A 12,891-nucleotide genomic window follows, 5' to 3' on the forward strand; every position below is an offset into this window, starting at 1 on the left:
GAATCTTTCTTTCTGTTACATGTATGTATAATTTTAATCTTTTCATAATGTAAATTATTTTAATGAAAAACATTTATGTTTTCTCTTAGATAATATAGAGAGACAAGTCTTAAGGCAAATAATTAGAAATTAACATATCTTAAAAGATAGATAAATGTTGTCAGTGAAACACTGTACATTATATTATGATTCATTGAGACATATCAGGACAAGAACACTTTACATAAGTTTCAAGTAACTGGACTGAAGTATTAAGAAATATATAAACAAAAAATAAACTACCATCTAATGAGCACAAGAATTATTAAATTCTAGAATAAATGGCACTGATCAGAAAAATATTTATGCTAAAAACAATTTCAATTTATTGTATATATCAAACATTAATATAACATGTTTTTCTATTTAAGAGCCATTTGTTTTTGTTGAGTTATTGTTTAATATTTATATTTTAGATTTTACTTCCTTGTTTCAATTTAAATCATGCATTATTAAATAATTTGCATAATATTAAACCAAATAAATAAAAATAATTACTTGAAAAAATGATATCAATAATTAAAAATAATAAAATAATTACATTAATCTCCATTAATGGAGATTTATATAATTTATATAATGGAAAATATATAGTCTTCTAGTTTTCAGAATAAAATGCAAATTTGTCTTTACTGTACACAAAAGATGAAGATTAATATAATGATCCATGCAAGTATTGCAAGTATTAACTATCTTAAAGCAATTAAAAATTATTTTGATTTCAGAAATATTTTACATTGATAAAAAAATACAAAATGGAATTCTATGGGGAAAACCTGTTGTCAATTTTTGTAATGTTTTATCTACAATATAATTCTGACATACCTATACTTGTTGCTGGAATGAGATATAAATGACCAGTTAATGGATCTCTAGCTAACTGGAAACCTCCTGTTGACACAGGTAACTGAGTTGTATCCAAAGTGCTGACTGGCATTACAGGTAACGTTGAAGCATTTGGAGTTGTTGGAACACTCTGACCTACCCACACAGTGGGTGTAACAACAGGAGTATGGGTTACCCATGGCTGAGATATTGATGTTCTTGAGTTATTATCTGTGTCCCATTGGTTTGAGTTTAATGTAGGTCCTGAAAGCATTGTAAAAAATACTGTATATAGAATTATTATTCAATATTTATTGTATTAAATATTTCAATCAGAGTATATAACTAAATACAGTAGTTTTAATTTGTAAATATGTAATCTTTCTTATGTTAAAAGAAGAAACTAATAAAAACTCAATATAAATTTTTGTCAAATTTTTGTTCATGCATCTAAAAATAGCCATAAATACGAAAATTAAAGCCAAGGTTTAATATTATAGAATAAATGCATTCAACAGAACTTCCAATTTAATTTTTATACAGGATGCTAAGAAATTAGACTGGCAAAATGAAATGAAATGTAGAAGAGGTCAATGCAAGCAATTTTGGTCCTATGAATTGAAAGATGCCATAGCTCCTCTTATAACAGCAATTCCCAAAGTGTGCGCCGCAGTGCCTTAGGGAGCAGCAGCTTCCTCACAGGGCATCACAAAATATTATAACATTTTCATAATTTTATTTCCACTTTCAATTCAATGTGATAAGATGAGGCATCTAGTAGACATGGTTCAAATCATTAAATCAGTAATAAAGGTGGCACATGGAATTGCAAAATGTGAAAATCCCCATACCATCACAGAAAAACTCATTTTACAGGCTGCTGTAAATATGGTGAACATTATGATCAGTGAGTCTGCTGGGAAGCAGCTTTCAAAAGTGCCTTTGTCCAATAACATCATCAGTCGCAGAATACAGCACATAGTGAAGGACTTCCAATGTTCAGTTAATTGAAAAAATAAAAGGGAAGGAATTTGGGTTGCAGCTGGATGAGGACCACAGATAATGATAATGATGCTCACTTGATTTGCTTTGTACAGTTTATAGGTAGTAATAACATTGTAGAAGACTTTCTCTTTTGTAAAAGTATCACTGCTGGCTTACAACTTGTTCGAGATACTTGATATTTTTATATATGAAAATAATTTGGAGTGAACCAAATGCATTGGTATCTGTACTGATGGCTCTCATTCTATGTTTGGGTGTTATGGAGGACTGCAAGCACTTTTTTGAAGCAAAGATCCTGATGCACTGTGGACAATTGTGTTATTCACAGGGAAACACTAATATCAAAATATCTGAGTCCTACATTGAACTAGGCCTTAGAATATGTAGTAAATGTGGTAAACTTTATAAAAACTCAGCCATTGAAGGCAAGATTTTTCAAAAAACTATGTGAGGATATGGATCTGAGCACACATCTTTGTTGTACTACAGCACTTTACAATGGCTCTCTCATGGTAATGTTTTGTCTCGTATGTTTGAACAACTGTGACAGGAAATTTATATTTTTCTTAAAGAGGAAGACCACAAGTATGCCAAAAATTTTGTGAATAATTGTTTGATAAAACCAGCATACTTATGTTATATTTTTGAAAAGCCAAATGCTCTGAATCTCTCTCTGCAGGGAAACAACATGCACCTTTTAAAGTCAATTGAGAAAATTTCAGTTTTTATAAAAAAAATTAAAACTATGGAAAAGAAAAATAAATGAAGATGACAGAAAATAATGTTTCTCATTGTTGCAACAGTTTTTGACCTCCAATGGAACTGATTTCTCTCAAGGTATGAAATCCATTTTTGAAGAACATTTATCACAGCTTATCACCTGGTTTGAGAAATATTTTCAAAATAATAATATCAATAAATTGCATGGATTCAAGATCCATTTAATGCCAATGCTCTATCTAAATTTACTGCTGCAGAAGAGAAGTTTATTGAGTTATCTTGTGACAATACATTGAAAACAAAATTTAGCAGCATGCAGTAGCATGTTGTGCATTTGATGATAGGGAAGTTGTGTTTCTGTAAGAAGCCGACCTCCAGGGACAATCAGTTAATTGCACATCAGTCTAATGTGCAATTAACTGATTGTCCCTGGAAGTTGGCTTCAACCTTACCATTTTTTCATATATATGTTACCGGCCAAACCCAATTTCAGGCCAAACTAGTTTATCCTACGCATGTCAGGATATACTAGTTTAGCCTAGGACAATCTAGTTTGGCCTAAATACTTTAGGCTTAACTAGTTTGTCCTAGGCCGAACTGATTTAGAATTATTATTTAACAAGCCTGGCCAACCTAAATTTTTTTGCAGGCCACTTTAATCACACGTAACATTACAATGGGCCACAATTTAGGCAAACATGCTTTTAAAAAGTAAAACAAATACAAAATGAATAAGATTTCATTGTTATACCAAGAGTTCATACTCACACTTGCACATTATAACAATGACACACGGAAATTTTCATTTATTTAATTGTTTTGGTATACACAAAACGGAAAATGAAAGTCTTAATAGATATATGATATCGCTTAGCGGGCCACACAATTTAATGTGACAGGCCGCATGCGGCCTGCAAGTTGGCCAAGCCTGATTTAAGTATATTAATGGTTAAAATAAAATCAAAAGGCAATCAATTAGATAAACAATATTTATTCAAACATAGTCTACTTAATTATAAAAAAAAACGGTATTGATTAGAAGTGACACAACACTTGTACAAAACTATAAAATAAAAATAAGCTAATCAGTACTTATCGGTTTGTATTTTACTTTTTATTAAGCCATGCACTTTTAAAGGTAATTAACAATTGAAAATATTTTCAAAAATTCAAACGAAATAATAAAAATAACTTTTAAAGTCAAATTAAAATAAAAAATAAACTTGTTTGTGTTTCTTAGTGTAACATATAAAATATATAATCTTTTATTTGTTTTTACAGGGTGGGTTAAGTGTACCTAGGTAACCTCAATGGCAGCACTTCGGGCTGTTTGTGCTCCTGGCGGACTCCTCCCAGAGGGAAGCTGCCGGCAGGCTGCCCATTGTTTAACGTCACTAGTTACTGATTCATGGTAGTTCTTGAAGAAAAGAAAAAAAAGGAAATGACTACTAAAAATGTAGTTAACCTAACCAAACAGGTTAACCAAAGCACCGCCATTGAAGTTACCTAGGTACACTTTAACCACCAGGTGTACTGTGGTGGCATTTCGAATTACACAAAATAATTTTTTTTTACATTGGCACCTATTTGTAGTACATAAATCAATTCAGCCTAGGTCAAACTAGTTAAGCCTAAAGTATTTAGGCCAAACTAGATTGTCCTAGGCTAAACTAGTATATCCTGACATGTGTAGGATAAACTAGTTTGGCCTGAAATTGGGTTTGGCCAGTAACATATATATAAATTTGTAATAAAATAAATAATGCGGTTATAATAAAATATTAATTTTAATTAATTCAAAGTATGTTAAAATATTTGTTGAGTTATTGTTTAATATTTATATTTTAGAAAATATAAGGGAAGTGGTGCTTCCACAGCTTCAATGGACGGCACACCACTGGCAGCATGGAATTAACTGAATTTTGGATATCAGTAAAAGATGAATATCCATTCTGAGTGATAAAGCTCAGAGAATCACTTCCATTTGCAACTTCTTATTTGTGTGAAGCTGAAGTTGTTGCTGTGATAAAAACTAAGCATTGCACAAAAATCAATGTGAAGAAGGAAATGAGGGTGACTGTGTCCAGTTTGATTCCAAGATTTGAGAAAATGTGCAGTGGTCAACAGGCTCATCCATCCCACTAATTATAATTAATTGAATTTGTTCAATACATTTTTTTGTTATCTTAAATATGTGTTTTATTTATTTTTTACTTAACGTCCTAACTCTTTAAGTTAAAAAAATATTGGTTATTTCGCATATTATACTTGTTAGAATTTGACATAGGGCGCCTTGGGAAAATCTGGATTTAGCAAGGATGCCGAGAATCAAAAAGTTTGGTAACCAATGCCTTACAAGATTCAGGCTCCTAGTTTCTTTGCTGTCCTAAATGCTTGTTGTCCTGCATTACATGTGGATAGTGTAGGAAAGCCCATCAACATTGTCATGTACTGTACCTTGTTTCATGATATAGTAGTTTAAAAAATATACATAGATACATCTTATAGAAGTGAAATCTGGGATCACTTTCATTTTATTTCATTAGTAATTCATTGTAGATGTAATTATGAAATAGGTGAAATGGGAAAAAAATATGTGAGATGGAACGATCTAAATTGAATTAAGTATTGAAAATTTAAAATAGCATCTAACAACAAATTTTTTAATTATTTTGTTTCATTTCTATTTTATTTGTCAAGTAATATTAATAAGTTATAAAATACTAATAAATGCTAAAACAATCATGTTATCCACATTAAAAAATTTTAACATGGATAATATCTATAGTACATCTGATTGAAGAGCTGCGTAGAGTTGAGTCCAAGGTGGCAATGTGGCCAATGTTATTCTTGATGGAAACAACTGTCTTAACAGATGTAAGTAATAAAGCAATTTTTGTTACCATCATTGTTGTTAATTTTACTAAGAAAGTTATACATACAGTAGATTCTACAATATCCAATAGCATTGGGTTGACTCAATTAGTTAGTCCTTATTATCGAATAAGGATTAAAATTCAACAGTCAGCTTCTAAATAGTTCTCTGAGTTGTTATACTGGGAGAGGAAACTAGAAGAATTATCAGCTTTCAAGTTTGTAAGTAACTGTAAGTTTAAGTAGTAGTGTCTAATAATATCAATTAAAGCATGAACTGACATACAGAAAACAGGTGAGAACTAGACAAGGAATATAGGAATATATATATATACCTGTCATTATCTCCAGAAATATTGCAATGGTAAATGAATATATGAAGTGTGTAAGGATTTTCAAGTTTTTTTAAAAATTGGTGAGATTATACAAGAAAAGCTGTCAGATGAGTTTGTAGTAGCAATTTAAATCAATAATCAGAGCTGGAGTTTGACTTGTTGTGGCCCTAAACCATAATATATAACAGGCTTTCCCCTCCACTGAATAATAATATATGTAAAAATGTGAGATTGTAAGCTATAGACTCATAACACAAGATTGTCAACTGTAGCTTGTTTGGGTTATGAGTAAATCTAACCCTGGATGATCCATGGCAGTGCATAACCTGCACACATTTTCAAACTGACTTTTAAACCTAAATAACACTTGATTACTTGAAGAAAATTATAGCAAGATTTTTGTTTACTATTATTATTTATATAAATGCATTAGTTATATTTATTAATAATATAAATAATTCAACTAAAAATATAGTAAAAAAATATCAATATATTTATTTACATAAAATTAATCAATGAAGTTTTGATCAATTTTTATCACTTAATTTTCCACTATATGATAACTAAAATTTTTTAAATTATGTGATTTTAGTCTAGAAATTAAACCTATTTCATTTCAAAAATTTTTTTTAATAAAGATAAAGTAATTTGTAGTATCCATATATAATATATGGATACTACAAATATGTACAAAATATAACTAACATAAAAAATATCATTAAATTAAATTTATTTTTGTGATTTTTCTTCTTCTTCTTCTTCGTGCCATATCAGAGTTCTGAGGTCGGCGACACCCGGCGCAGATTAATAATACGCCAAGATGTTTACTAGGGAAGGTTAGTACCCAGAGTGGTTTCCCGTTGCCTTCTCTGGGGCGCGATGTTACGCGAAGGGAAAGAAGCCTTGTGATTTTTGAAATACAAAAAATTTATTATAAAAATACTTCTGATCTACATTAAAAAATTAGTTAAAATTAATTTTATTATCTTTACAAAAAAGCAAAATACCCGAAATTGAAAATAAAAACATTATTAAGTTTGAGTGTCATCATTTTAGGTAATTTTTTAAAATTATGGCATTCAAATTTCTTCAGCTTTTTTAAGTCTAAAAGTTTGATTTAAATCTGACAAAACTTAGAATAAGAATAATAGTGCATTCAAAGAAAAATATTTTAAAAATTTCAAGCCTTTATTTCTTCACAGTCATTGAATATCTTTGAACAGTAGTGAAAAAGATAATAATGAAATAAAATAATTATTAATTAAAAATGGAATAACTCTTAAATATTTTCAGTTGTCTTTCTTTTTCTCACTTCACATAATTTTGTTATTCAAAATATGCATAAATTAATTATTAAGAATTTATTTAAACTACTTAAGTAAAATAAATATAATATATAATCTACAAATATAAATCATACTAAAACAACTGATAATGTTATTTTAACTAAAGTAAAGATTATTACCTAATGTTACCAAGACACCACCAGCATCTGCAGGAGCAGAGTGCCGAGGTATTCGATCAGTTGTTTTATGATCTCTGAAATTAGAAATATATTGTTTCAATTTTTTTTATTTATTTACTTAATTGCTTTTATAAATCATAAATGAATATTCTTACCTTACTAATTCTACAAGATTTGCAGTACTTGTTACTGGCACTGATGTTAAATGGGTATTCTGTTCAGGAATATCACGCTTTTCTGAAATATCAGAATATTTTTAACTGTTTAGTTTATTGTGAAAAAATAAACAATGTCATATTAAAATAAAGCTTTATGTCAATAAGTAAATGAAAAAGCAAATTACTTATATGAAATCTACGAAAACTTCATATTATATAAATCAATAAATAGAATATGAAGTTTTTTATGTTTAGTTATGTTAAAATTATTATTGTTAAGAATAAACAGAAACTGTAATATATCCTTTCTTGTTATAATTGTTATTGTAATTTTATAATGAGATTAAAATATCTGACTTAAAATTTACAATAATTACTATTATAATTATTATTATGCTTACTATTATCATAAATAAATAGTTTCACTTTAAATTCAGTGAATCCTGGCAGCATACTGTAAACTAATAGAAATAAAATTGCTTTTTCTGGAAGCCAAAGTTTACTTTTACATAAGGAACAAAGTTTTTAAATGGTATTTGTTAAATTCTAATACTCTAGCATTTATGAACATTGAAGAAACACTAACATCTTTTTATTGAGAATAAAATGTGAAAGAAGCATAGTAGTGAATCTTGGATAATAATATTTCCCACAGTACTTTATTAATATTCATAATAAAATATTATTTATTATTAATATCAATAAAATTTTAAAATTTTATCAATATTAATTAATAAAATACAATAATAAAGCATTAATTCCACTGAATTCAAAGTGGTTTTAAACCAGTTTAGAATCTAATATTTAAAAACTGATTTTATTGAAAATCAGTTAACCAATTTCGAGAATTTCTAGTTTTTGTCAGAACTAATTATAACCCAAAACATAACAAACAGTTAATGCAGTGTTATCATCCTTATTCTTAAATCCATTATGTTTCCTCTGCTCAGAAGGTCATATTGACAGCTCTTTGAAACAAAGATAATGTACACTTTGCCAAATACTGTTCATAGTGTTTGGACAAAAAGTTCAATATGTTGTGAAACCTAAAGATGTATTTACATAATAAAACCAGAGAAAACCATATTTTTCTTACACTATGATAATACAGTTTGCACTGTAGTAAGGAAACAGCAAACATGCTTAAGAAAATGAAATTACAGATTATTTCACACCTTCCTTATAGCTCAAATCTGATACCACCAGACTTCTGGTTGTTTCCAAAATTAAAATTAGTATTGAAAAGTCAATTTTTTCATCAAATACTAAAGTTCCAGTTTCTGTATGAAAATGAGTCAAGGAAAATTCAGAAAATTTTTATACATGGAACACAAAAATGGATTAAACATATGGAAAAATGTCACCTAGAATTGTGATTATTGAGAAAAATAAGTATGTATGTTTAATATAAATAATTTTTTATTTCTTTTTAAAACTAATCATATCATTCTACTTCTTCCCAAACTAATTTTATAAAATTGAAGACCTTATTTATCAATAAACTCTTCTAAGCTGAATATTTATTGTACTATAAATATTTTTGAAAAAGTATAATTATTTTACAATGTTTCACATAATAACATTTAAAATGACTTTACCATCTTGTTTGGGAGATAATGTCGTTTCTTGGCGTTGCTGGGCAATGGCAATCCCAATTGGAATAGATGAATTTACTACAGAAATATTAAATAAGAATAAATATACATTTATTTATAAAGTTTATTAGAATTATTTTCATGTAAATATATAGGCTTATAAATATATTTTTATTTACATACATTATTTTAAAATTAAATACAATGAGTCTATTTGAATTCATAACTAAATGTCTAAAAATCTATATAAATGGTTCAAAATATTTTAGATGTAAATACTAATTTACTAATAAAATCAATTATTAAATTTTCATGCTTACACTACAGAAAATTGCTAGAACAACTATAAAACCTTTGCATAATCTACCTGACCATATATCTACCTGACCAATGGATGCTCCCATAGCATGAGTTTGTAATTGTAATTTAAAATTCGCATATAACATGCCTATTGCATAACCTATATCCACTTTAAAATTGACTTTTAAATACAGATTACCCATGAATTATATGCATGAAAATTTGGTACTCAATTTTATTATTTTTCTAAACAGTTCAATCAAATTTTAACAAATACAGTACTAATAATTTTGCAAAACTTGTTCAATTAAAACTAAATTACAAATATATTATAATAGGAAGGTACTGTACTTTTTTAGTTTAATTAAATTTAGATACACTTGATAAAACTGCATGAAATGAATTCTTACTTAGCTTTAACATTAGTTTTAGATTAGTATCACAAATCTAAAATTATTGTATATTTGAAAGCAAGGCTAAGCACATAAGTTAGATTTATGGGGTTTAACTCCTCCCATTTGAAAGGAATTAAAAAATTAAATTAAATTAAAATTAAACAGTATATTGTATATAATCATATTTATATTGTACTTTTCAGTTCTTCCTTAGTCTATTGTATTGTGTTACTCTATGCACCAGTAGCTATATTGTAAAAATTAACAAACTATGTTATGAAAAATAATATACTTTTTTCAACCCTACTATTTTTAAAATCCTGAACACAAGCCCTTATGAAAGAGATTTAGTGTGAAATATCCAGTTGATATAATACATAATGTACTTAAATGATGTATAGTTAGAAATTTAAATTCTGTTTTGGTCCATAGTGTTTTTCAAATATGTCTGTATTTAATGAATTATTCCAAAAATTTAAAGTTATTAACAGAGAACAGAATGTCTATCTGTGGACCAGCTCAAACTTTGTTGTTATTAATTTCCTTAGCCTAATTTTAACTTAATAATTTTTATGATTTAGTAGAATTATTAATATTTGATTATCCATAGTGTAATATCACTACATGTAAATCCTACTCTTTAATATTTTTAAAATTTTATGTAATAATATTTATTTCAAATCTTGCCTATAAATATACAATGGATATACAATCATAAATTTAAAATAAAATTATATGAATCCTATCAACTGCAAATATTTTAGCTAATTTGTTATGAACTTGTTTATATTTATTACAGCTCTATTTTATAAGCTTTAAATTTATAGAGTATTTATTTATCATAATAATAATAGTTAACAATTTCTAAATANTGCAACTCTAATCTGCAGTACCATGTGGTTTTTATCCATACTACTACGGACGAGATTAGTTTCCTCGAAACACATATATTAAGTAGTTATATTAAATATAAAATACCTGTTCCAGAAAAAGGTAAAGATAGTGTTGTTGTTAATGAATTTGTGCTATTGGCTCCTTCTTCTGTGGTGGTTTTACGAGTATTATCAATACTACTTGATAAGGTTGGCGTGACCGAAAGACTATTTCGATGGCAATTAGAGTCTGCAGCTCCTCGTCCTGTTATTTTGATAGCAGTAGCACTTTTTAGACTAGATTTTGTTGTTGTAGAAAGAGTGGGTTTGACTAGCGAGGATACATTTGTCAATGGAGTACTTGAAGGCACCACAGACTGCTTACTCAAGCAACTTTTAACAGTTCGAACAGAAACAGAACTCAGTGAACGAGCTGCTGTCACTTGTGACTGGCAGGATGAGCTGCTTTCAAAATGTGTTACCAAATTTTGTGTTTGTGGCCAATGAGAGCTTATTAATTTTTTTGGTTTTATGCAGGTTTCTAACTGATTTGTTTTGGCTTGAGAATTGGAAGATAATTCATTATAAGCAAGAGATTTTACAGGCAAATAACTCTTTTCTGTTACTGGAAGTTTCATTACATTCGAACTTTTACAGTTTGGCAATTCATTTGGTTCTGACTTAGGAAGCTTTTGTGGGAGTGATAAATTAATTGCTTGAGGTTCAATATCACCATCACATGTTATTTGTAAGCTCCTAGATTCATTCCAATTATTTGGCAAAGATGGCTTCACTTGTTCTATCTTACAAGCTGATGATTGTTCCTTTTTCGGTTGAATTGCTATTGGTAAATAATTAACTTCTTTAATATTGGAAATTTTTCTTGATTCATTTAATTTTGTATTTTTAAGATTTTTATAACACACATTTGAAAGTTTATTTGATGAAGAATGAGCATGAACAATGGTGCTAACAGTGGATGGCACTTTTACAGTATGCTGGGAATGATCTTTTGTTAGTGAGACATTTTGCAATGATGGAGTGTTTTCAGAATATGATGAAAGCACATTTGACGACAATGAACACGAAACAGGATTTTTATCTGATTTCTCAGACTGAAATTCATCTGAATTTTGAAAGTCCTTAGAATTATCACTTTCTCCAGGTTTCTGTTCTGTCCAAACAGGAGTCTCAATGTTCAATTTTGCATCTTCCATTGAACTTTTATTTTCATTTCTTCCATCTAATACTACCTGTGAGGAACTGACAGATGTTACATGGCCTGATATTTTAACACTTAAACATGAACTATTTCCTGTTACTGACTTTGATACAGTGCTCTCTGAGATAGATTGATAACATAACTGTCTACTGACATAAGTAATTGCAGTAGGAGGCTGTGTTACTGATCCTAAAAATAATTAAAAATATTAAATTACAGTTGTATAAAAATATTTACATATTAGTTTTTAATAAGTTCATGAAAAATATATATTTTTTTATTTATTTGTACAATTGTAATAATACATATATTGTTTAAAATTTTATGATGATTTTATAAATCAAGTACATAATTTTATAAATATAAACATTTATTCACTTTATTTTGTCTAAGATAAATTCATTTTGCTCAAAAATATATAATAATATGATTTTAAAAAGATATCATAAATAATTAATTTTAATAATCTATAAAGTACTTTTGTCTTCATTAATGTTATTAGCAAAATAACTTTCTTAAAATAGCATTAAAATAAATATGTAATTTTAAAAAATTATATTTTTATCTTTATTTTATCACATTTCTATATTTATACAATATTCTAGAAGTTTAAAATGGATTTTTATTTATTATACAGTAATATTGTTTAATAAATTAATATAAAATTTTTCTATATATATTATACAGATAAAGGTGCTTATATTGCAAGTGAAAAAATAGAATATTAAAATAATAGTGAGGTTGAGGCTGAAGTTTTTAATAAAAAACGTGTACATTGGACGTTCAGCGCCACTTTCTTGTAATTAAGCCTAGAAGTTTGACAATGGTGTTTGGAATGTCGAGCATGATTTCACTGGCTATCCAAATACCATTGTCAAACTTCTAGGCTTACAGGAAAGCGGCCCTGAACGTCTGATGTACACATTTTCGTGTTTAAAACTTTGGCCTCAACCTCACTAATAAAGAAATAATAATTTTAAAATATTTTATTATATCACCCATATGAAAACTTACAATGAAAAATAAAATTTATAGTGCCATAGAATGTTAGAACTATTATAGTAAAAATAAAACAAGAATTATAAA

General features: G+C 27.9%; 1 protein-coding gene across 1 annotated transcript in view; it reads right to left on the reverse strand.

The window, feature by feature from the left end:
• The window catches only part of LOC111633996 (serine-rich adhesin for platelets-like), a 158,988-nt gene that overhangs the window by 66,192 nt on the left and 79,905 nt on the right, over nt 1-12,891 (reverse strand). The window contains exons 6-10 of the mRNA XM_023378663.1: nt 10,690-11,994; nt 9,020-9,094; nt 7,419-7,500; nt 7,264-7,337; nt 865-1,128 (exon numbers count right to left, since the gene is read on the reverse strand). Of these exons, the coding sequence (XP_023234431.1) occupies nt 865-1,128; nt 7,264-7,337; nt 7,419-7,500; nt 9,020-9,094; nt 10,690-11,994 (1,800 nt within the window). The remainder of the gene's footprint in view (nt 1-864; nt 1,129-7,263; nt 7,338-7,418; nt 7,501-9,019; nt 9,095-10,689; nt 11,995-12,891) is intronic.

The sequence above is a fragment of the Centruroides sculpturatus genome, unplaced genomic scaffold, assembly GCF_000671375.1.
Source record: "Centruroides sculpturatus isolate CEXI.00-Female unplaced genomic scaffold, Cexi_2.0 scaffold826, whole genome shotgun sequence".
Classification (NCBI taxonomy): Eukaryota; Metazoa; Arthropoda; class Arachnida; order Scorpiones; family Buthidae; genus Centruroides; species Centruroides sculpturatus.